Source organism: Aspergillus pseudotamarii (genome assembly GCF_009193445.1).
Source record: "Aspergillus pseudotamarii strain CBS 117625 unplaced genomic scaffold BDV38scaffold_20, whole genome shotgun sequence".
Classification (NCBI taxonomy): Eukaryota; Fungi; Ascomycota; class Eurotiomycetes; order Eurotiales; family Aspergillaceae; genus Aspergillus; species Aspergillus pseudotamarii.
The window spans coordinates 280,077-301,367 of NW_022475034.1; the positions used below are offsets into that span (position 1 = coordinate 280,077).

General features: G+C 48.8%; 11 protein-coding genes across 11 annotated transcripts; 6 read left to right on the forward strand and 5 right to left on the reverse strand.

Moving 5' to 3' along the window:
• Nucleotides 1-445: 445 nt before the first annotated feature.
• On the reverse strand, nucleotides 446-1,989 carry BDV38DRAFT_68422 (RTA1 domain-containing protein). The gene is made up of 4 exons (XM_032063771.1): nucleotides 1,798-1,989; nucleotides 1,646-1,742; nucleotides 1,421-1,579; nucleotides 446-1,363 (listed from the first exon to the last, which is right to left on the reverse strand). Exons 1-4 carry the CDS (start codon nucleotides 1,802-1,804, stop codon nucleotides 640-642), a joined length of 987 nt encoding a protein of 328 aa, XP_031914678.1. The 5' UTR covers nucleotides 1,805-1,989; the 3' UTR covers nucleotides 446-639.
• Nucleotides 1,990-2,210: 221 nt separating this feature from the next.
• BDV38DRAFT_244134 (uncharacterized protein) lies at nucleotides 2,211-3,420 on the forward strand. Its single transcript, XM_032054278.1, has one exon. The coding sequence runs from the start codon at nucleotides 2,361-2,363 to the stop codon at nucleotides 3,216-3,218; it is 858 nt and encodes a 285-aa protein (XP_031914679.1). The 5' UTR covers nucleotides 2,211-2,360; the 3' UTR covers nucleotides 3,219-3,420.
• A 1,952-nt stretch (nucleotides 3,421-5,372) lies between these two features.
• On the forward strand, nucleotides 5,373-5,730 carry BDV38DRAFT_281920 (uncharacterized protein; the record flags this gene model as incomplete). The annotated part of the gene is made up of 2 exons (XM_032059675.1): nucleotides 5,373-5,587; nucleotides 5,649-5,730. 2 exons carry the CDS (start codon nucleotides 5,373-5,375, stop codon nucleotides 5,728-5,730), a joined length of 297 nt encoding a protein of 98 aa, XP_031914680.1.
• Nucleotides 5,731-6,456: 726 nt separating this feature from the next.
• Nucleotides 6,457-7,492, forward strand: BDV38DRAFT_244136 (uncharacterized protein). The gene is made up of 2 exons (XM_032054279.1): nucleotides 6,457-6,698; nucleotides 6,762-7,492. Exons 1-2 carry the CDS (start codon nucleotides 6,473-6,475, stop codon nucleotides 7,253-7,255), a joined length of 720 nt encoding a protein of 239 aa, XP_031914681.1. The 5' UTR covers nucleotides 6,457-6,472; the 3' UTR covers nucleotides 7,256-7,492.
• Nucleotides 7,493-7,739: 247 nt separating this feature from the next.
• Nucleotides 7,740-8,510, forward strand: BDV38DRAFT_244137 (uncharacterized protein). The gene has a single exon (XM_032054280.1). The coding sequence runs from the start codon at nucleotides 7,810-7,812 to the stop codon at nucleotides 8,206-8,208; it is 399 nt and encodes a 132-aa protein (XP_031914682.1). The 5' UTR covers nucleotides 7,740-7,809; the 3' UTR covers nucleotides 8,209-8,510.
• Nucleotides 8,511-8,573: 63 nt separating this feature from the next.
• On the forward strand, nucleotides 8,574-9,502 carry BDV38DRAFT_281922 (uncharacterized protein; the record flags this gene model as incomplete). The annotated part of the gene is made up of 2 exons (XM_032059676.1): nucleotides 8,574-8,743; nucleotides 8,824-9,502. The coding sequence occupies 2 exons, from the start codon at nucleotides 8,574-8,576 to the stop codon at nucleotides 9,500-9,502; spliced, it is 849 nt and encodes a 282-aa protein (XP_031914683.1).
• A 548-nt stretch (nucleotides 9,503-10,050) lies between these two features.
• Nucleotides 10,051-11,847, forward strand: BDV38DRAFT_270476 (cytochrome P450; the record flags this gene model as incomplete). The annotated part of the gene is made up of 4 exons (XM_032057161.1): nucleotides 10,051-10,255; nucleotides 10,310-11,181; nucleotides 11,262-11,623; nucleotides 11,673-11,847. 4 exons carry the CDS (start codon nucleotides 10,051-10,053, stop codon nucleotides 11,845-11,847), a joined length of 1,614 nt encoding a protein of 537 aa, XP_031914684.1.
• Nucleotides 11,848-12,387: 540 nt separating this feature from the next.
• Nucleotides 12,388-13,908, reverse strand: BDV38DRAFT_68472 (uncharacterized protein). The gene is made up of 3 exons (XM_032063773.1): nucleotides 13,549-13,908; nucleotides 13,064-13,493; nucleotides 12,388-12,989 (listed from the first exon to the last, which is right to left on the reverse strand). Exons 1-3 carry the CDS (start codon nucleotides 13,794-13,796, stop codon nucleotides 12,723-12,725), a joined length of 945 nt encoding a protein of 314 aa, XP_031914685.1. The 5' UTR covers nucleotides 13,797-13,908; the 3' UTR covers nucleotides 12,388-12,722.
• A 648-nt stretch (nucleotides 13,909-14,556) lies between these two features.
• On the reverse strand, nucleotides 14,557-15,123 carry BDV38DRAFT_281925 (uncharacterized protein; the record flags this gene model as incomplete). Its single annotated transcript, XM_032059677.1, has 1 exon — nucleotides 14,557-15,123. The coding sequence occupies one exon, from the start codon at nucleotides 15,121-15,123 to the stop codon at nucleotides 14,557-14,559; it is 567 nt and encodes a 188-aa protein (XP_031914686.1).
• Nucleotides 15,124-15,849: 726 nt separating this feature from the next.
• BDV38DRAFT_292207 (isopenicillin N synthase family dioxygenase) lies at nucleotides 15,850-17,236 on the reverse strand (the record flags this gene model as incomplete). The annotated part of the gene is made up of 3 exons (XM_032061961.1): nucleotides 15,850-16,724; nucleotides 16,787-16,855; nucleotides 16,922-17,236. 3 exons carry the CDS (start codon nucleotides 17,234-17,236, stop codon nucleotides 15,999-16,001), a joined length of 1,110 nt encoding a protein of 369 aa, XP_031914687.1. The 3' UTR covers nucleotides 15,850-15,998.
• Nucleotides 17,237-17,679: 443 nt separating this feature from the next.
• BDV38DRAFT_281927 (lysophospholipase family protein) lies at nucleotides 17,680-19,563 on the reverse strand (the record flags this gene model as incomplete). Its single annotated transcript, XM_032059678.1, has 1 exon — nucleotides 17,680-19,563. One exon carries the CDS (start codon nucleotides 19,561-19,563, stop codon nucleotides 17,680-17,682), a length of 1,884 nt encoding a protein of 627 aa, XP_031914688.1.
• Nucleotides 19,564-21,291: the final 1,728 nt, after the last annotated feature.

Genomic DNA, 21,291 nt, shown 5'->3' on the forward strand with positions numbered 1-21,291 from the left:
GAGACTGCCTGGATGCTTGGAAAAGTCCTTATGTTGAGAAGGAAAAAGGACGCACTGCATGTGGCTTCTGTTCATAGATAGCTCATGTTTCCTATTAAATAGTCATAATTCGTCTGGTTTTGAATACTTGAATCCGGTGGTGAACCCCTAGTCAATAGTCACTGAATAATCCAGTACGAGGGCAAGAAGAGTGAAGGAGTTTACGTCTGGAATTAAATTCACTGGGGGCCGTCAAGTTAAGGGAACAATCTCTGTCAATATCAATCAAGAATACATACATGTTTTCGACACTTCTAATGAAAACTTGAGATGGAAAACTACTATCCTTCCGACTAACATAGTTTCATTTTCTTGTGCAGCTGCGGTGAGGCGATGAATCAAAGTTTACAAGCAATCCTAACTATGTCTTTGTATACTTATAGGATAGAATTGACCAGTTAGAGTAAAAGCATCGATAGCTCACTAGTGAAACATGAATACCAAACCCGGATACAAGATGCTATACTGGAAAAGCCAAGAAGTATGCAAATTCTAGAAACGCCGATGCACGCCAACTAATCCACGAAAAGTAAGAGACAAAACAAAAGGAATAAATCGCCACCAGGAACGCCACACCTGAACGCAAGGCTTATCAACATATCATACTCCACTATTGACAAGCGTATACCCATTATTCTCCCAAAATGGGCGCTCCTTTTTCTTGTTCGAATCAAACCAGCCGAAAGGATCACACAGCGTCACCAGGAACGGGCGCTGATCCTTCCAACCGGGTCCCTTGAGTTCTGTCTCGCCGTCCTGCGCAAGATAAACATTAGATCTCTCGGGGAGGAACCTTCTTGGGTGGCGCCAGTTCCACATGAGGGTATTGACAAGCATGAGGCTCGCCTCAAAGACATAGAAAAACCACTCGTGACGCAGAATAGGGCTGAGACCCTCGAGGTCTCCCGACGATGAAGGACCGATCTTTGAGGCGCCAAAGTGCTCGACGATGCGGTAGATGCATCGTACGAAGATAAGGAAGGTGCTGATATATAGGGTGATTAGAGGAGCGGAGACACGGCGACTGCGAATACCCGATCTGTAGCACCGCCGTTGGAATATTACCGCTAGGAAACAGAACACGGTAATAACTAGGACTTGAGCTATGAGTGATACTTTCATAAGAATATGGCCGAGCTTGATGGTGGATTCTGGCAACTCTGGATTCGCAAGGTAGGAAACGCCTAGGGCATTCAAGACCTCCACGACGGTGGAGAGTATGCCGAAAGTAGTCAGGACTCGACCGGGGTGGATTGGAGAGTGATAGGGAACGTAGTAAAGGATACGGCCGAGAATGTGGTAATTGGCTAGCTCTAGGAGAGGTCTTTCCATGTATTGTTAGATTAAAGTTGATAAATTCGGCGCTAGGAGGTGACCTTACGGAGACATATAGATTAGACATGTGCTAGCAATGTAGGTATAGAGATCTGGCTTGCTGAATGAATGGTGGAAGGCGCCGTATTCTCGCAAGGCGAACCCAATAGTAAACATCAAGCAGCACACGAGGTGCAGAATCATGAGCTTAAAACATTTGTAGTGGCTAACATTCAACCGTTAGCAATTCCATACACACGGATGTAGAGCTCTTGAATCTTCAGTCACTTACATGCACTGCCAGAAGTGTAGGGCCAACGAGGCGGCAAATGCTATGGCAAATATAATAGGCGCTATTTTGTTGGGTACGTAGATGTAGATGCTCTCCTCTAGTGCGCTCTTAGTGATACTGGATCATTCGCAAGAGAATACTGACTTACTTACCAGCCATCTTTATGGAATCTTCTTCCCGTAACTAGGTCAAGGCAGTAGTGGTGCTCAATGGGGACACAAGTAGGCTTGAAGAATATGATAGACTAGAGAGTGCAGGAGGACCCAAGGGAGTATTATATAGGCACAATATCCCGCGTTTAATGACTTCAGATAGCTTAAGAATATCTCAGGCTGTGAGATAAGATTTTCCAAAGCCTCAATCGTACAGGGCTGAAGCGTCCTATCTTCTCTGAGCACTGGCACTGGAATATTGTCCGCAGAGATACGTTTCCATCCGACCAATCATACCGCAGAGATCAGCGGTGGGCGCTAAACCAGAAAGGGTTCAATACATGGCCAAGACATCTTCAGCTGGAAGAAATGAAGAGGAAGTTTGGGCAGCACTGCCACGATGGCCATCGTGAGGCTCACTGGCGCAACATACATCCAAATCCGGTTAGGGCACGAAATACGTGATGTCCATAATGTTGGATCCATTCCTCCTTGCTTCTGAGCAATGAATTACTCTAACTTACTCATCCTTCACATATCCCCAAATTTCTTCGATCTGAACAATGAGCAAAAATACCATCCCATCATCGGGACCAGCTATCTGGGATTCCGCGCCTCCCCCGTACGTAGAACATGATCACAGCAGTGTATCTACAGAACAGGCTCCGCAATATGAATACCCGCATTTCAACAACTCAACCAGCGATTCAACAAGATTGCAGGCTGCAACGAGCAAATTTCCCCCAGCGATGAATGGCTACATACCAATGAAATTCACTCCAGAGTTTCATTTGGGACCATCAGCGTCGGAGAAGTTATATTTCATGTCGATAGATGTTCAGCACCGTAAGAGCACCCAGACGATGATCCTGCGCGATGGGCCGACCGATAAGGATCCGCCTCTTGCATCACTACAGTGTGATCCATATCTCCGAGCAAAGCCAGTCTCGGTGACCTTTGCATCGCAGGGCGAGTTCCAAGAGAACTCTATCGTAGAGCCATTAGAGGATGTCAAGCCAGGCAGACGCATGAGCCCAACATTCTCCATCGCGGTTGGTGGAAGCGGCAAAGACGCCTCCTATGAACAATTTGAGTGGCGCTCAAGCCACGGTAAAGAAATAAAGGAGCTCGCCGGCCACACATCCGGTTGGAAACTAGTTCGACTGTCGGAAACAGTGGGCGAGACAAGCGGGAGTCGCTCCCATCGAGCGATGGGGTGTTCCAGCGATGGAAAGGAGATTGTCGCTGTCATCGCTCACAACGCATCGTGGAGCCTGTCGAAAGGGTTCAAATTTGCCTTTGTGGGTAGTGGGCTTACTGGCGTCCTGGGAGAAAAATGGGAGATCATGACCCTCATCACTGCAGTACATCTGTGGCTCATCGAGTTCCAGATCGTGACAAAGGCCATTCCGATTGCCTGAGGACTGACCAACGAAAGGTGATCAGCATGGGTTTCTTTGCTCTGCCTATTGATTTTGGAAGTACCTTGGATTACTATGAATATTTGTATACCCCTCAACAGGTTCACTATCATTATGCTGTCATGGCTTTTTATCGGACTCTGTACTGTTGTTTAGATATGAAGTCTACACCATAGCTGCCCTAATCAACCTATTACTTACACCTATTATACTAAGAAATACTTGTCTCTCTCCCATTAGGCAGCTGAATGATTGGAGGATCTGATGAAATCAATTTAAGATACAGCGTGTATCTGCTAGCGTTTCTGCCGTACCAACCAAAAGTACATGAAAATACTGTAAAAGACGAAAGCAGAAGACAAAAATGAGAGGGTGAGACTAAGCGGAGATGTAAAAGAGGCTACCAGTCAAGACTTTTGCTGGCCACTAAACAAGCTTCTTCCGGTCCATTCCTACTGAGTATCATTTCTGCTTTTTGAAGGAGGACAAATTCCTATTTGGCTTGAAAGACCCTTTCGATATGAATCAGCGAAAGTATGGAAACAAAATTATTGGTAAATTTCCCGAAAGCTGTGCATAGTCCCACCATCCTAAACTCCATCAAACTTCTCAAAGTATGCCGTCGGTTTCTCCTTTGGTACGTCTCCACAGAATGCCCAAGAGTATAGCGTGATAAAGGCACTAATCCTCACATCTGTCTCAGTCACCCTAAACTCTCTAGACTGACTAATGTCCCAATCGGATCTCTTATCGTGTTCTAAACGGTATTCAAGTTCTAACTCAAACTTCGACTTGTGGTCATCTCCTCCTCTTGGGATCTCAGCTTGCTAACAGCCATCCCTTCATCGGACCTGTACACCCTTTAGACACAGTAAACCCTGTTGTCGAAATAAATATCGTGAAAGCTTTTTACTGCGGTATGTCAGGCTCCGAAACGGTGGATAAGACCTTGTCGAATATCTCTTGGGAGGTATAAGAGAGATTCATGATGTAGCTCTGCTGGCATGACCTTCCCAAGCGTACAATTCTATCACTGGTCTATGATTTAATACTTTAAGCGAATTTCAATTCACCTATTTAGTTTACTCCTAACAAAAGATCGACCTGAGGACACGCTAACAGGCAATTAGGCGCGCAGTGAAATACAGTACCCACACGCTGGCCATCGAACCACGGAAACAAATCTGCCGAGGATGCAAGGACGGCATGGTGACCATTGGCAGCTCTACTGTTTTCACCAGCGCCATACCCCTACATGCAAAGGAGAAGTTAGGCGAGGTTTGATTGGATTTGACTCCACATGTGCCGCATAAGCTAGTCTTTCTGTAAGTATACTAACAAGAAGCTTAAATGCCTGTTGGAGGCCCAACCCACCTATGGGCTGTTCTGATTCTACTGAGACGGGAATTCGCCTGGCTGTGCCCGCTAAACGATCTATTGAATGATATTACCTACCTCTCACCTCCCTCAGCTTTGGGATTGGATAAATTTAACTATGCTTCACCACCTCAACCATACGCTCACGACCACCTAAACCTTCCTGGCACAAGTGTCCCTTGACATAAAAGCCAACCCGACGCTCATATTTCAGGGGCAGGCCTCATGTGAAGTAAAAAGTGCGGCTGAGTCTTAATTGAACTACATCGGCACTACGAACACGAAGTGATTGGCAAGATTGTGGGTCGCCTCCATTATCCCATCCGTCAATACGAAAAAGCATTGCTTGGCTCCCCACAGTCATAGACCCCTTCAGGCAAAAGATATCCAGAGATACCTGATGAGCCGTATTATGTGTGCTCCTGTGGGGACGTGAACCGCGGATGACTATTTCGCTTCCTCATAGTACGTTAATTTAACACGATGATCACAGGATAAACATACTGCTTATCCAACCACATCTGAAGATCTAAAGGCGAAGCGGGGGGGTTTCTCCGTCAAAGATGCAGATCTCTCGGAATCTTCAAATTCCGAAAAAGGTAACGGGTGCAAAACCTGATATTAAATCGCCCATCCAGCTGAGGTATAAATCTGCCCTCCTCTCCCTTCCCATTATCAACCTCAGTTCAAACTCCACTCAAACCACCATCAATAACTAGTCACAACGTCATAATCCACAATCACATATATTCTTCTTTCCATCCACCTCAGATCATAATGAAGACAAACTTCTTCCTCATCATCGCTGCGGTTGCCGCCGGTGTGCTCGCCCACCCTGAAGCAAATATCGAGAACAACCTGGCCGCCCGATCCGGCACCTGCCACAAGCCCAGCTCCTGCAGCAAGTTCTGGGCCGGCAAGTGCGAGCAGTACTGCGCGCCTTACAAGTTCTCCCATATGACCGATGACGGTTGCCATACGCTCGCCCAGAAGTGCTGCTGCGATACCACAAAAGCCTAAAGCGGAAGATCCAATCTCATCTTCAAAGTATAGCAGAGCAAAGGTGGAAAATGTCGGTGATGTTGCCGACGATAAATGTTGGAGGAGGATGGCTGAGGGTATGGGGGAGACTTGAGTGTTTTTAGTAGCTACTCAAACTCATGATATGTGTTCCATATTCTCCTGTCAGTGCAACCTAAGTTGTTCAATGCATACATTTCATAAACAAGCACAGACGTTACCTCCGCTGGAGTAACTGTTTCCCAGCCCAACTCACAGCGGCAACCCATGCACAATATGAGCGTTGATAATCACCTGTGTATCCTCTCGTAGGGCCCAGCGGAGTCATCAGCTTGATCGGCACTGTCTTGACATCCATATTCCTGGACTGAGTGCTCGGGCTTCTTAGTTTGCGATGTATTTTCGCGCAACAAGACCCACTCAACATGCCTAAGGCCGAGCCGACGCTGTGGAGTCCTGAGGCAAAAACCCCCCCCAACGGAAAAGGTACGGTTCAGAATCCAAACACCAGCAACTCCATCTACACTCCGATCGCTATGTTTTATGTGACTACGGACTATTGCTTTTTCTTTTTTGTTTTCCTCTTTTATCATAACAAAATTTGCCATTATACGAGTTATGTGGACACTGGGAAAGGCCTTTTACCCACATGAAATTTCCCGAACTCTGAATGGCCATGATATGCAGATTGTAATACTGCTCCTGCCGACTAACTACTCACTAGTAACGACTAGTAGTGTATAGGGTAGGGGTCCGAGTAGCGCGCAGCTATTAAGTACCCATGCAGCCTTTCTCAGCCGCATTTTTTCTCACCCTTTCTCTCGCTTTACGTTTTCCCTTTGGAAGTCTCTCTCAGGATGCCTTGCTATACCCTCCACTCAGGCAAGATTTCATCCAATTTTGATGTGGACTCGGCCTGTGGAGTTGCAAATTCCACACACCCATATGTACAATGCTGTGTGAAGGGGGACTATTGCATGAGCAATGGCATCTGTCAATATCAGAATGACGGCGTACCAGGCTACTATGCCGCCGATTGCACCGATCCAACCCTCCAGGATCCGGCCTGCATGACCCGATGCGGTAATTCCATGAGATGCGCTCGCTATCTGAGCGATCGCAGAAGCTAACAGAGCCCACCTATAGGTGGCCACGAGTTTTCGGATTTGACGTACGACGAAGCGTCCGGGCTCTGGGCATGCTGCAGCTATAATAGTGATGGAAAGAAAAATTGCTCAAACCCCACGGACGAGAGATTTCCTGCTCCAATGCCGAGCGACCTTGCTACGATACAATATCTGCCTTCGACCGGCACCCCAAGCTACCCCACAGCAACAGCAAGCACGACAAGTGCAACAAGCAACGGCACTTCGACACCATCCTCGCATTCCAGCAGTCAGATTGGAGCCGGTGCTGCGGCTGGCATTGGGGTTGGGGTGGGAGCGGGTGTATTTCTGATTGCCATCACGGCTGCATTCTTGTATTTTCGACGTCGGAAGCCGCCACAGCCACAGCAATCCTCAACGCCTACATCGTTTCAACCTTTATGGGTCGGGCCAGAGGCGGAAACCCATCAATTGGACTCACAACAGAGGGTTGAACTTGGGAAACCAGAGCCCCGACCCCATGAGCTTGCCTGAGAAGGTCTGTATCTTATACCCGCTCATCGAGAGCTGTCACGCCGTATCATGCGGATTCTTTCGTTTCGACCAAAAACTTTTATTTATATGGTTATTAGAATATATTAAAATATGTGATTATGATTATTATGCTTTTTTTTCCCTCCTTTTTTTTTGTTTGTTTGTTTTTCTTCTTTCCCTGCAAGAAAGACCCACAATCAGGGGCCAAAATCTTTCTGATTTGGTGGGGGCCATTTTGGAGCTAATATTAATATTCTGATTGATGATATTCGTGAAGATATTCCCGGAACCAGCAAATTGGACCGGTATCGAGTCTATTAATAAGGATTTAGCTCCAAGGATAAGCTTCACGTATATCTATTATTTGGAGAGCCCGACTCTTTTAAGTAGGGTACTAGGGCTTGACAGACGCCAAGCCCTCATTCAGCCCCTCCCCATGGATTCAAATCTTGCCAAGTCAGCAAGGCTGAGTTAGTATCCAACTCCCTCCTTCCTGCACACTATGTTACTACCCTACTTAAAATTCTGTCCATCAGTATACTCCATATGGTAATATGGACACCCGAGCAGACCTGAGCCCCGCGATGCGTCAACGACATTGCTGGGAGTGTATGCGCCGTCGGCTCGTATGCGATTTCGAGCGCCCCACTTGTAACAAATGCCGATCGACTGGTGTTGCTTGCCCCGGATATGACGAGAAAAAACCACTCAGATGGCTCGCACCGGGAAAAGTGACATCTCGTGCTCGCAAGCGACGTTTTCCTCCTGGAACGGGCTGCTTCTCCACGGTCAGTAGCGAAGGGACGGCTAACAAGGAGGATGTTCGGCAAGCCAGGGTAGGAAGTGCACTACTACGAATACCAAACCCAGGCCGAGAGTTGAAAAGTCAAACATGCACAATGGTTGAAGCTGTGTGGTACTGTATGTCTCATCGAGCCGCTCAATGCATCTGATTTTCATAGTTTTTCCTAGTCAACCACTATGTCTATCCTGACTTTTCTGCTATGCACGAGTTAGCGCCGAACCCTTACCTGGGCCAGTTTCCCCTAGATGCGCTGCACCAAATGCCCATGTCAATATGTCACACACTAGTTTATCTTGCCCTCGGTCACCGCATCCATCGTGTATACCCAGGGGATCATGGTCGCTCGTTGGCGCGTTTGCGACCGAGCCTTTATCAACATAGAGGATTAGCACTTCGATCCTTGTCTGAGCTGATGGGGAATTTGAGCAATCAAATGACCATCGATCTTGCCATTGCAAGTATTTTGTTATTCTTAATTGTAGATGTAAGCTCGCCTCCTCCGTTATCATCAAAATGGGCCAGGGGCTAAATGAAACGGTGATTGGGAAGGCCAGACAGCTGCCGTCAGTGGACTGGCAGCACCATTTCGCTGCCGCCATGGAGTTGATTAAGCTACGTGGTGGTCTGGCAAGTCTTGCGCATTCCTCCGAGTACCTGAAGCCCTTGATACTTCATCTTCTCATGTAAGGACTCTAGTTCTCATTCACACTTATTGCCCTCCACCCACTTTTCGCCTCCTAAGTTACTAATTCGCACGACTTAGCCTGGGGATCATGGCCAACACGACTACTCCTCCATCACAACATATTCCACCCACATCGCAACTCGAACTGATTGACATCATGACAGAGCTATACGGAGATGGTATATACCCGATCCTCCTATGCCCTCCATACCTCCTAATGGATGTAATCAAGATCAACAACCTCCGCTTCCAAACGACATCGGCCCCCATAACCGAAATCACACGAGCGACAGCACACGAGATACTTGAGCACATCGAGGCCTTCTCGCCCGAAGACTGGACCGGCACCAACCCCGACGCCCGAGAGGACTGGTTGCTCCTAGGACGCATGTACAAGTCCTCCGTAGCACTGTACTGTATCTCGTCTCTTCAAAGCCTCTTCATCGTTCCCTCCAGCAAGTATTATACTGCTATGAGGACTGTACATGGGACTCGTCTATATACTCTTCTTCCAAAGGTTACCCGCCGCTCCCGCATCAAGCATCTCGCGATATGGCCACTGGTCGTAGCGGGGATGCAAGCGGTTGATGCGAGCCCTAATGTCCGTCATATCGTTGACGAGCAATTGTCAGATCTGAGCAAAATCATGGGGTGCCCAACGCCTATGTTGGCGAGTGCTGTGTTCCATAGGTTTTGGACTTCGGGGCAAACAGGGTGGGATGAGTGCTTTGATAAAGCATACGTGTTTGTGACATAGTCCAGATGTAAACTTTACGCATGTATTTGGATCAATGGACATGCTTATGAGAAGGTCAAGGTTACGAATTCCAAGTAATATGACATGCAGGTACCAATTCTTACTTCCAGGAGATGATGAAACAAGCTCCAAACTATGTCACGGTAATTGGGTGACCAGTAAAGTGACAAACGCTTATTAGCCCACCATCATTTAAGTAACAGTACGCCACATCCATTGTATGAGGTGCACTCGATACCCGGTAGACTGGTTCAGGCTACCAATGACAAACCGAAGGAATCATTATCCGAGATGACTTATCGACAAACCTGCCGCCAGAGGGGCAAATCCGGCGCCTGCCCTGTGTAGATACACAACGATCCTAATAAAGGTCCGTCAACTGGCCTTTATCCTCGATCATCTTGCAACACAAAATGTAACGGGATGGCTTTACTTCCCACCACTCAATACCTAGCCTTCGCTGTCGCAGCGTACTATATAAAGGATGGTCGGGACATGTGGAATGCGCGGCGTGCCGTGCAGACTATTACTTAGCATAAGCCACGAAAATGGATTCAGCAAGGCTCTGGATAACCCTCATTGGGCTGATCAGCTACCCCATCGTGATTACCTTTTATCGACTCTACTCCCATCCATTGAGAAACATACCGGGTCCTAAGTTAGCAGCGGCTACCCACCTATATGAGTGGTACTATGATTTATTCCTGGGAGGGAGGTACCTCTTCGAGATCGAGAGAATGCACGAGAGATACGGTAATCATCAATCCTGAATGCCTATACATATAACACACAACTGACGAAAGCCAGGGCCCATCGTGCGTATCAACCCCCGAGAGATCCACATCAGCGACCCGCATTACTACGACGAAATCTACGCCCCAAGCACCCGCAGACGCAATAAGGATGCAGAGTTCGTTTCATTCTCGGGCATGCTCCACTCCACCCTGTCGACAACAGATCACGACGTCCACCGCTTTCGTCGTGGCATCGTGAACAATCTCTTCTCGAAGAAGTCGATCTGTGGGCTATCTCACCTTGTCGAAGAGAAGGTCCACAAGCTTATGCAACGCTTTGAAGCCTTTCATCGAGCTCAGAAAGTAGTCCGGCTCGATGATGCCTTTGCAGCTATGACCTCTGATGTCATCACACATTACTGCTATGGCAAGAGTTGGGACTATCTCGATGACGCGAGTCTGCGCACGGATGTTCGCCAAGCCGTTCATGATCTCACTTGTAGTGTTCATTTCAATCGAATTTTTCCAATTTTCCTTGCCGTGCTCCAAAAGCTACCACTTCGGTTGTTGCATGCGATTCATCCGGGAAGATCAATTGTATTGGATATCCAGAAGACAATCTATGAGCAGTCAGCTGAGGCACTTCATGGGGATAAATATGATATCGGCCAGGATGATGCCGTTGGCAAACATAGGACCATCTACGACCAGCTGACGGATCCCAGCATTCCAGCTGAAGAACGATCCCTCCAGCGTCTGCAAGATGAAGGTCTTCTGTTTATCAGTGCTGGTACAGAGACAACCGCCAGAGCATTGACAACGGCCTGCTTCCATATCGCATCGGACGATGAGGTACGCGGTCGATTACGAGATGAGCTGAGGGCCGTCCTGCCGACGCCTACCCGTCCTATTACATGGTCCGAGTTGGAAAGGTTGCCTTATTTAGTGGGTGATCAGATATACCTCCCTACAACATTACCCCTCACAATTCAAGCCCCAATCTTTCCTTTTCCGTCTTCTGGTAGACTGCCTCAAACACCACTAACCCTATTTCACAGACTGGGACCGTCAACGAATCCCTCCGTCTGGGCGGCTTCCTCACAACCCGATCCCCTCGCATAGCACCGGACGAACCCCTAACCTACAAAGAATACACAATCCCACCCGGCGTAAGCAACCTCTCTTCCACCCAACAACATATCACTAACAGAACCCCACAGACCCCAGTCAGCTCCTCAAGCTACTTCGGCCACAAAAACCCAAGTATCTTCCCGGAGCCGGAGAAGTTCTCTCCCGAACGATGGATCTCCGCCAGTAAGAACAACGAGCACCTTTTCAAATACATTACGTCCTTCTCCCGAGGTAGCCGGATATGTGCCGGCATGAAGTAAGCTACAGGATTACCTGGGGTCTGAGATAGGTACTAACGTGTGAAGCCTCGCATTCCTTGAGTTGTATATGACTCTGGCGTACTTTGTACGTCGGTTCGATGTTGAGCTGGTCGATACAACACTGGAGGATATGAGGATAGTGAGGGATATGGGGGTTGGATTTACGCATCGGGGTGAGCTGAGTGTTTATGGTAGGATTGGGAAGGTTTGTGAGGATTGAGGGGGTTTTCTATTGCTATCTGAGTGCTGCAGATGGGTTATTCTTGTACTATGATAACGTTATGATACATCTTAAAGTCTTCTACTTTAACCATAAAAATACAGGGCGAGCAAGCAGTGATACGAATTTCTTACATGTAGATTCTCCATGGCTGGCGCTGGAAGCCCAACTGGGTCGATTTCAGCAGACGGATCATATCAGCTGATATCAGATAGTCATATCAGCGAGGACACATCCATGTGATAGGTGCCGATTCTTATTAAACTTGTGGACCCATTTATTACATCGAATCTCTTTTGCCCTTAGGATTCAGCAGCTCCACTCTATTGATCCAATCAAGCATCCCGACCCGAATTTTAGTTGTACTTATGGTTCCTAGACTATGTATGTCGGTGCAGCCACTGTTCTATTTATATACTGTCAAGTGACGTCCGTTATGGTTCTTCAGATACCATACTAGATTATCCTTGCTCTTCAGATCACAGGCCGACCTACCCCGAACCTCAGTAGGCTTAGTATCATAAGTAATTCTTCAAATTACAGCAAACAATATATCAACCAAAGCAATAATATATTCAAAATCAGTATCCGGGTATTGGGGTATATCAAGAACGTCTCCAAGCAAATCAACCCACAAAAGGAAAGAACATTATATCATCATATATCCAGCATCCAAAACCACATCCATCAGCCATCTTCAATAGCTGACCCACCAAATAGACTCCAGAGTCAAGTCCAAGCCTCTCCCCCGTCATAAAACACTAACAAATCTCCGCATGTCTCAACATGACAAAGAACTACCGATAACCTTGCGGCATCTGCGTCATACCCTGAGGTCGATACGCCCGATAAGGCTGCTGACCAGCGTTATATTTTTATTGGTCCTGGAGATGTTTAACGGGACCCGTTGAGGCCTTATCAGATAGTTGATTTGACGAAGCGACGAGGAGAGCCATGAGGAAAGTCGCAGAGTAGAAGAAATACAGGAGGAAACTCTGAGCCTCCAAGGAGCGGTTAAATGCCTCAACACCCTTTTGTAAATATTCACTCTGTAGGTAATCGATGATGATGTGGTTGGCGAGGTCGAGAACGGTCATTCCCAGTGATGATAGGATAAGGAGTATGACAGCGGGGAAGAGGATCTATATCATATTTATGTCAGTCATCTGTGCCATCTATATGATACTGAGGTGTACTGGAGAAAGTAGCAACATACCCCTCTTCTCAGATGACGGCCTCGGGCTAGCGCGAAAAGCATATTCGCAGCTGCCATGAGCATTCCAATTACAGAGAGCACAGTATATGCGGTGGCTAGTCTCATTTGGTGATGTCGTAACGTGTTGGCATTAACCCGGGCGCCGGTGCGATACGATGCATCGACGAGATGAGTGTAGATGGCCAGATGACAGAGGAGGATAATCCCAAGCACAACGACGTAGATAGTATGGACGATGGTGACCATTTTCGCAATTTGTCTGTTTCCCTGAACCAGGCGCTTGCAGATTGGGATCATGATCACGGCAATGAGTAGAAAGTTGGCCAGGGCGGAGAGCCAACTTGGCAAAAGGCTAACAAGCTGATATATGGTGATCGATGTGATGTCGCATTGCATTAGAGTGAAGAGGACGATGTTAAGGATGACCGCACTGTATATTGTTAGTCGAGGTTGATCTGCCAAAGGCGACAAGGGCTAGAACTCACGCGATCGAGAAGACGATCGAGAAGCCGAGAGGGAACCATCGTCGTAAGGCTACGCCTTTCTGCTTGCTCCGGATCAACTTGAAGGCCGCGAAGCAAAACAGCCCACAGAAGACGAGGAAGAAGAGCGCCTGGAACGCGATAGTAATTTGGGCTGCTTGTGCGCTAAACGCGGCGCCGCTGCATGAACTGGAGCTGGAAGAGCTGGAGCTGCTGCCACTGTAGGAACCGCCACCACGTCTCGGTGCCATTGTGCAAAAGGTCGCTGGGATCAGAGAGAATGAACAAATTAATTGCTTGCGAAGGAACTGGGCGCCCAGGGGATAATAAGGGCACGCCAGTCTCCAAGGCTGAGTCTATACACTAACTGCCGTGCCACGCTTGGGCACATAGCCTCATGATACTCATTCTGCCCAGACCGGTGAATCATGGCGGCAGTCGTGTTGAGGCCTACTATATATTAGCAGAACCTTAAATGGGAAGATCGCTTGGAGAGAAACGTTGTGGTTGGCTTGAACACGACATGGCTGAGGCTCAGCAGGGTCAATACGAGGTTATTCTTAGGGAGAAGGGCCTGCAGCCAATTTCCACCCGCACACGAAGGACTGCCAAAAACTCCACATTTGGATTTATTTGCCGAAAGGCCGTATTCAGACAAAGAAAATATGCATCCTGTGGGTGCTTGTCATCGCGCGACTGGGTTGCGGTCAGGCACGAGGCTTAATCTTGCCCAAGAGTCCCCTTTACGAGGAGAATTGCGGGGTGGACAACAGTTTTACCAATCAAAGGGTCTTGTATTATCGCATAGGTCCACATGATTAGATGTAGTGCATCTAACTATCTGCACAGCCGTAGAGATAAATAGCCAACGAAAGCATCATTATAGTTGAGCGAAGGTACAGGGAGAACGATATTCACAGTCCGACAAAACACACGCGTGGATCATATCTCAATTCCAAATCCCTTCGGATATTCATTAAGCGCATCACACCATTCCATTAACAACCCATCTCACAGGAAAGCACCCAAAACGAAGGGGAGCATCCATGTGGCCCAACCTTGAGGCAAAGTCGAGGCCGCACCGGAGTCAGTCGACGAGGGAGAAGCCGATGAGGAAGTGGAGGAAGAAGTTCCCGAGCTGCTGGTCTCGCTTCCACTAGTAGTGGTTGAGGCCTCGGTAGTGGTGGAAGTCGATCCGGACTCGGTGGGCGAGGCCGATCCGCTAGTGGGAGTAGCCGAGTCCGAGGTAGATTCGGCTCCGCTGCTGGACGATCCAGTGGGGGATTCAGTGCCAGTGGCAGATTCAGTGCCGGTGGGAGACCCCGTGCCAGTGGTAGATCCAGTGCCGGTGGCAGATCCAGTGCCGGTGGGAGATTCAGTTCCAGTCGGGACACCCGTCTCACTGGTACCGGTGAAGTATGGGAGAGTGACAGAGCCAGTCTCCGTAGAGCCCGAGCCGGTGTCGGTGGGAGTTGCGGCTACGTCGGTCGATTCAAACTGCCTTTCCTGGAGGTTGGCAGCCTGGGCCACGGAGGAGCCCAAAAGGGCGACAAGAACGGTGGATGACTTTATCTGCATTGTGGAGGGTTGATCTGATTTCAGGCAGAGATTGTGGGTGATGGATTGATAGATATCGAGGGAAGGGGGGTTGGGAAGCGACGGTGCCATACAGTCCTCCTTATTTATACCGGGGACATTCTGCAACTCAGAGACAACAGCCACCAGAGCTTACGTTTGCACCTACGTATGATGCCACTCGTGTCCAGACCTGAGCCAGGTGGGGGAATGGCTAAGCGGCTTGGCTGCGTCGGTGTGTAGGGATTTTTGGACGCGCGCCCCCCTTTGATTGGCGAATGTTGGGAGGCAATGCTGGCATCTGCAGATCCGCGGAGGATCTCAACCTGTCAGAAGTTCCCTTTTGCTTCGGGATGACCAGCGTAGTAAGCCGCAGGGGCCCTGAACTGATTTTCAGCCTTGCATCTATTCTCCTGGACCCTTTCTGTTGGTTTGGATACGTCACGGCACTACGATAGAACCGATGCCCAAGAGTCAGTGATCGTCTTTAATACATGGTTGATGGCCCGTAATCGCGACCAAACTAGGGCTTATGCACACGGACATGTGCCCCGTCGGGTTTCCGCGACGCTCCGGAGGTCATCGCAAGAACCATCGCTTCAGACGCCATAATCTCCCCACATGGGCTTTTCAGTCGCTAGGCAACGCCCAACCTCTCTCCTATTCGATCTCCTGGTGTCCGGGGTATACTAAGCCATCCGGCTTCTGGTTGGAGTGGTTTTTGCCGATCACGGCCAGCTACTGACAACAAGCTGCAAGGCTGTTATGGGAAATCAGATACTCGGGTGGTTGCAGTTGTGCTGTACAAATACACCGCTAACATCAGACACTGGAGGTTTTAAATTTGTCTCGTGTACATAGACCTATTCTTCTCGTCGCTATTTTTTCTCGTATTGTTTCAGAGCAAAATCCAAGAGATCGGGATACCATCTCCGACCCACATCTTGGTGGCTAATCACCCGATGAAGCAGCGTCCCTTCGCCCGTCCGGCCACTGAATATGCGATTAAACGTAGCCTCCGCGTCCGATCGTACCTTTTCATCCTGTACGAGATCCCTGACATGCTGTGGAATTTGCAGGGTAATTTTCTCAGCAGAGAGATCCAGGCCCATTCCCAGGAACACAGGGATGGAGAACCGCGGCCCGAGAGACGCGTTCGCCGTGTCGATAAAATTCCGGGGCGCAAGGCTTACCCGATGGGTCGTCGCCGTACACACGCCCCCCGTGATCGCTTCCAACGCCCGCCCAATATTCACCACCAGTGAGTTCTTCACCGGTGCTGCCGAGACCCAGTCGCCGGATTTATTCTGCACTTCTAATCCTGAGTGGGGCGATGCTTGGAGGAGAAAGGTGAGGAACTCCGAATCCTTATGAGGCCCGACACCTTGAACCGCTGCCTCAGTCGAGGACACGGGCGGTGGTGGGTATTTGATCAACTTCAACTTCAGTTGCTGTGGGTCGTCAAAATACGGGTCCAACGCGGTTGGTGGCAGATCCAGTGCCTCTGATATGAGACCCCGAAATGCATCTGATAGGGGACTGACTTCCGCGAGATATGCCTCGATAGCCTTGCGGAAACCAGGAATTACGCTTTCATCGGGCCACTGTGAGGGTTAACATGTTGTTCTGGAAGAATAACAAGCAATCCAATATGGAAAGTACGTACCTGATTAGGACCCCGAATATTTCGATAGAGTGGCTCGTCGGGCCCTGGAGCTGGCAACTCCGTAGCGAACTACTCATGGTGTGGTTAGCCTCAGCTTGCTATTCCACATATATATATCTTTGTAGAGAGCCGTACATCGAACTGTTCCCGATAGTCCTGTTCGCGCGCAGTGATCTCTGCTCCTAGTCGAGAATAGCCGAGAAAATGTTTACTGTTCACCATTTCTATCTCGACCTTCTTCTCTAACGGGAGGTCAAAGATATCCTTGCATTTATTCACCACATCTTGTTGGATTTGGGGTGCAATGGGCGCATTGATCAGGTAGAAGAACCCCACATGGATCAACGCATTCCGAAGGTCGGATAAGAACTGCGCCTTGGTCGTCGGCGAGGTGGAAAGGGAGTAATCCAATATAGGGATTGTAGTAAAGGATGATGTATTCGTCGCCATGGTATGTAAACCAGTGCTTGTTTTACGATCAAATTAATTATATGAGGAAAGATGAAGTTTATTGCCATTGTGTCGACGGTTTTATGGCCACAGCCGACCGTATTGCCATTTTCCCGGTCGGGTCTAGTGCCGTATCACATCATCCCAATTCTGGATGAGGTGACAGTAACTTACAGTACCTGGTATTAAATGAACCGAGAAAAATATGCAAAATGTTTGATCAGATCATGAACCATCTTTAGGTGTACCCTGAGATGTACGACACAGTAATCGCCACAATATGCATGTAAGATACACTCAATTCGAAACGCGCTATAAAAACACAACCAACGCAATCGGGGAATATTCAGAATTTTGCAATAGTAGATAATGAATCAGTTGAAGTATTCATGAGGCATACTACGCCAGGACCTAACGTATCCCAGAAAAAAAGGTACCGGCACCTACATCGTCATAAAGAACATGACCGCGAACGCGATGACCGCAGCTGTGCGGTTCAGCTGATCCTTCGAGGCCCCGGAAGTCGACGCCTCCATCAAAATCTCCGGTTCATAGGCCGCCGGGGTGGTGGTGTTGGTCTTGCCATCCCAGCAGTAATTCTGGAAGCAGGTGTTGCAGATATCAGGAAGCTTAGTGTTCGTACGTTCAGTGGACCGTTGGAGGATGGCGCACCCAACGCACGATGGCCAGCTCGCGTCTGTACTGGCATTGCCCTGAGTAACGACGTTGTAGCCATTCAGGATGATATCATCGCGTTGCTGGTCCTTATACGCCAGCTGGAAGGTCGAGGTGTTGGACTCGGCGGTGTAAGGGGCGTTAGGCAGGTAGACAATCAACGGGGTCGGGGTGCTGGTGTTGGACGAATTGCATCCAAAGAAGGTCGGGCGTTTGTTCAAGCCGAGGTTGAGGAACGTGTTCACATCGGGCACCGCAGGGAAGGAAGTCCCGTTGGCGATACCCGTGGTGTTCAAGCTACGTTCATAAGTGTAGATCAGAGAGGACCCATTGGGCCAGCTATAGTCTGTATCGGCGGACGAATCCACGGCAAAGATCACGTCCACATTGCGGCTGGGCTGAATCAAGGGGTGCAGGGGTATGTTCTGTCCATCTTCACCTCCATCGACCACGTCCAACTCCGGGGTCGACGAATAGGCTGCCGTGGAATTGCGATATTTGTAGAAGGGGTTGGGTGCATAGACGGCAATGTCCTCATCCTTTTCGCCTAGGTGCTCCAGGACATCAGCAATAGCCTCCTTGAGGAAATTAGGAATATCGGTGCCATTTAGACGCAAGATAAACTGGTTGAACAGGGACGAGCTGGTACCCATGACAAAACCCGCATTGTCAAAGCCACGCACGCACGATTCCCCCTTGGGGAGTTCACCGTTCTCGAAGTTTGATCCGACATACTCCAATGGCGCAAAGCCGTATACAGACGGATCAAAGGAGCCAAACTCCCATGGGTTGAATTCATACACGGTCGAGTTGCTTCCAATAAGTATTTCGCCCGGGTTACGTCCATCGGCGACGAGGATGGGCATGGGCATCTTGCCCTTCTTGAAGTCGTCGGTCAGGGCGATCGACGACCAGGTATAATCGGAACCGCCATCGTCGGTGGTAGCGTTGATAAACTGATAGGAGAGAGCGCGGCCCCAGTAGTCGGTCAACGATGTGTTGAACCCCGCCTCCCTCTTATCCTTCACAGCATCGTACAGATCCTTCCAGTAGGCGGCAGTGTTAATCAATTGGAAATGTTTAACATCAGGGCCTTCAAGAATAGAGTTCTTGAAGTCCCAGACCTTCTCGCTGGCCTGCAGGTCACTGATCGTGGTGAAGTTGTTGATGTATACAGAGCCTACGAGCCAGCCACCGCCACTCAGGCCCGATAGATAAGTCGACGACTGCAGGAGGCCTCCGAGTTGTCCACGGGCTGTGGAGTTGGAGGTACGGCTGTCAAACGCCTTGATAGCACCCGCGCCATTGGTCAAAGCGCGGTAACCACCACCCGAAACGGCAATGGCCACGTTTGGAATGTTCGATGCATTGTTTTTATGACGGTCAATGTACCCAGAAGCATCAAAGGAGGTCAGATTGAGCCGACCGAGCAAATCCTTCATGGGTTGAAGGGTCTCATTCCGACGCACTTGCAGCCAATCCTTCTCATTGGTAGACAGGGCGGCGGCACTGCGGATACTGGGGCGAGTCGACGGACAGGAAACATTGGCGGGAGCATATTCATTAGGGGCGTTGGGGAGAGCCCGTGGAGTGACGGCGAGCGAGGCGGCATTGGCCAGGCCCGCCGCGAAGGTGAGCAGGGCGACCTTCATAGTGGCAGAGACGGATGGGAAATGGAGGAAAAGACGGAGAATGGCGTCCAAAGGGGCAGCAAAAGAAGGATGCCGCCGTGAAGTAATATATTGACGACGGTTCAGCCATGAGGTCCCATTCTTTGGATTGTACCACATTTAGCGTGGACCAACCGGAAGATAGTGGAATTGAACGTCTCCATTGTAGCAACTCTAGTGGAGCATCCCCTGCCAATCACCTTCCTCTTCGGAGCCCGGCAGTCGAATAGGGCTGATTAGGCAGCACTTTTCAATGGTTCTTCCTCGTTGTGTTCGCTCTCGGAATGTCACCTTAAAGCGCAGGGTCATCCACCGTGGTCGCTGTTCGAGCTGACTGTGCCTTGTCGCACTGCCACTTGTTAATTTAGGCAGCATCATAAAAGGCCCTAGTCTCTCATTTCCTGGTTCTTGGCAACCGTTGACATCCAGATGTCTGAAGTGGCTGCGATGTTGTCCTTTACAAGACGACTGGCTCAAAGAAATGACTCGAAGGTCTTTGCCGGTCATGTGATGTGTCCGATCATGACGTCTGCACCAAAAACAGACCCTGCACATCATTTATGCTTTTGTTTGTTTACTTTATGTAGTTATGCATAACTAGTTAGTTAATATTTATGTTTATGTAACTGATGTTCCATCATCCGACTGACTTTAGGCGGCCGTCAATAAACATCCCACTGATGCTTCATGAAATTTCTGCAATGTTTCTCGGCAATTCTATTTAATATTTCTTGATTGATTTTGTTTTATTTTTCTGTGCCTCCTGATGGGCCCCTTCCTTCCTCGCACTTCCCTGCAGTCCAACCATTAGGGTCATTTTTATGGCTTTTCCCCAGCCCCCTTGCATCTTTAATCAAACAAAAGGATGACCCAAAACATGCCTCAAGGATCATGCCGGCAAATCAGAGCTGCCTTTAGGCCAAGTCAAGCCCCTGTGTAGCTGACAAGAGACAGACCGACATTCGTAGGGCTAGCGTCTCAATAGCGTCTCAGCAAACTCAGCAGGCTTCCCATTTGGGCCGCTAAACCCGCCGCAAAAATAGGACCTCCTCTCTGACATAGTATTTCTTTGTACTGTAATGTCATACTCAGCGTGTTTGACAATCAGAGATCCGTGGAGAAATTGTCCATAACTGACATCACCCACCAGTGTTATTGTTAACTTAGGAGAATACTATTACAAAAAACCGCCCTTGTCTAGGGTTGGTTCACCTTGGAGTTAGTGAGGCTTAATTCACCTTCGACCTTTTCGATAAATTTTTTACCGTGGGGGCCATCAGCGGAGGGATTATTTCGCTTCATGTACTGTAATCATGACAATGTAGGCTGAGCTACAATCTTACTATTGCTTGGAGACGATCGACCCAATAGTATGACGCTATTGAGAAGGCACTGGGTCCAAATGTGCTTAGTGTTTGGGTAGGGCTGGTAGGACGAGGATCCACTTAAATGCCCTAATCGTACTCGTATCGAACTTCTTTTCAAAGAATGAATATCCTTTTTTAAAAAAGCCACGTGGGGTTCCCATACTACGCGTATAACATCTACCTTGGAGTCACAGAGGTCTCCGGGTGGAGAGACATGAGGGACTACAGTACGCTAGATGGCCTAATTTTAAGAATGGAGATACTAATGAAACCGTAGTTTGAAACGGGAAACGAAGGAAAGACTGGAAAGAACAGATTAACCACTAAGGCCTGACCACTTCAC

Excerpts from the sequence above, each read along its gene's own strand:
- BDV38DRAFT_68472 (XM_032063773.1), bottom strand. The coding sequence starts at position 13,796 with ATGGCACCGAGACGTGGTGGCGGTTCCTACAGTGGCAGCAGCTCCAGC. Across the intron at positions 13,494-13,548 it reads TCGATCGTCTTCTCGATCGC|TGCGGTCATCCTTAACATCG; the intron begins GTGAGTTCTAGC and ends AACAATATACAG. Across the intron at positions 12,990-13,063 it reads GCCGTCATCTGAGAAGAGGG|ATCCTCTTCCCCGCTGTCAT; the intron begins GTATGTTGCTAC and ends AATATGATATAG.
- BDV38DRAFT_244137 (XM_032054280.1), top strand. The coding sequence starts at position 7,810 with ATGGACACCCGAGCAGACCTGAGCCCCGCGATGCGTCAACGACATTGC.
- BDV38DRAFT_244134 (XM_032054278.1), top strand. The coding sequence starts at position 2,361 with ATGAGCAAAAATACCATCCCATCATCGGGACCAGCTATCTGGGATTCC.
- BDV38DRAFT_68422 (XM_032063771.1), bottom strand. Across the intron at positions 1,580-1,645 it reads CTACACTTCTGGCAGTGCAT|CCACTACAAATGTTTTAAGC; the intron begins GTAAGTGACTGA and ends GTTGAATGTTAG. Across the intron at positions 1,364-1,420 it reads TGTCTAATCTATATGTCTCC|ACCTCTCCTAGAGCTAGCCA; the intron begins GTAAGGTCACCT and ends ATACATGGAAAG.
- BDV38DRAFT_244136 (XM_032054279.1), top strand. The coding sequence starts at position 6,473 with ATGCCTTGCTATACCCTCCACTCAGGCAAGATTTCATCCAATTTTGAT. Across the intron at positions 6,699-6,761 it reads GGCCTGCATGACCCGATGCG|GTGGCCACGAGTTTTCGGAT; the intron begins GTAATTCCATGA and ends GCCCACCTATAG.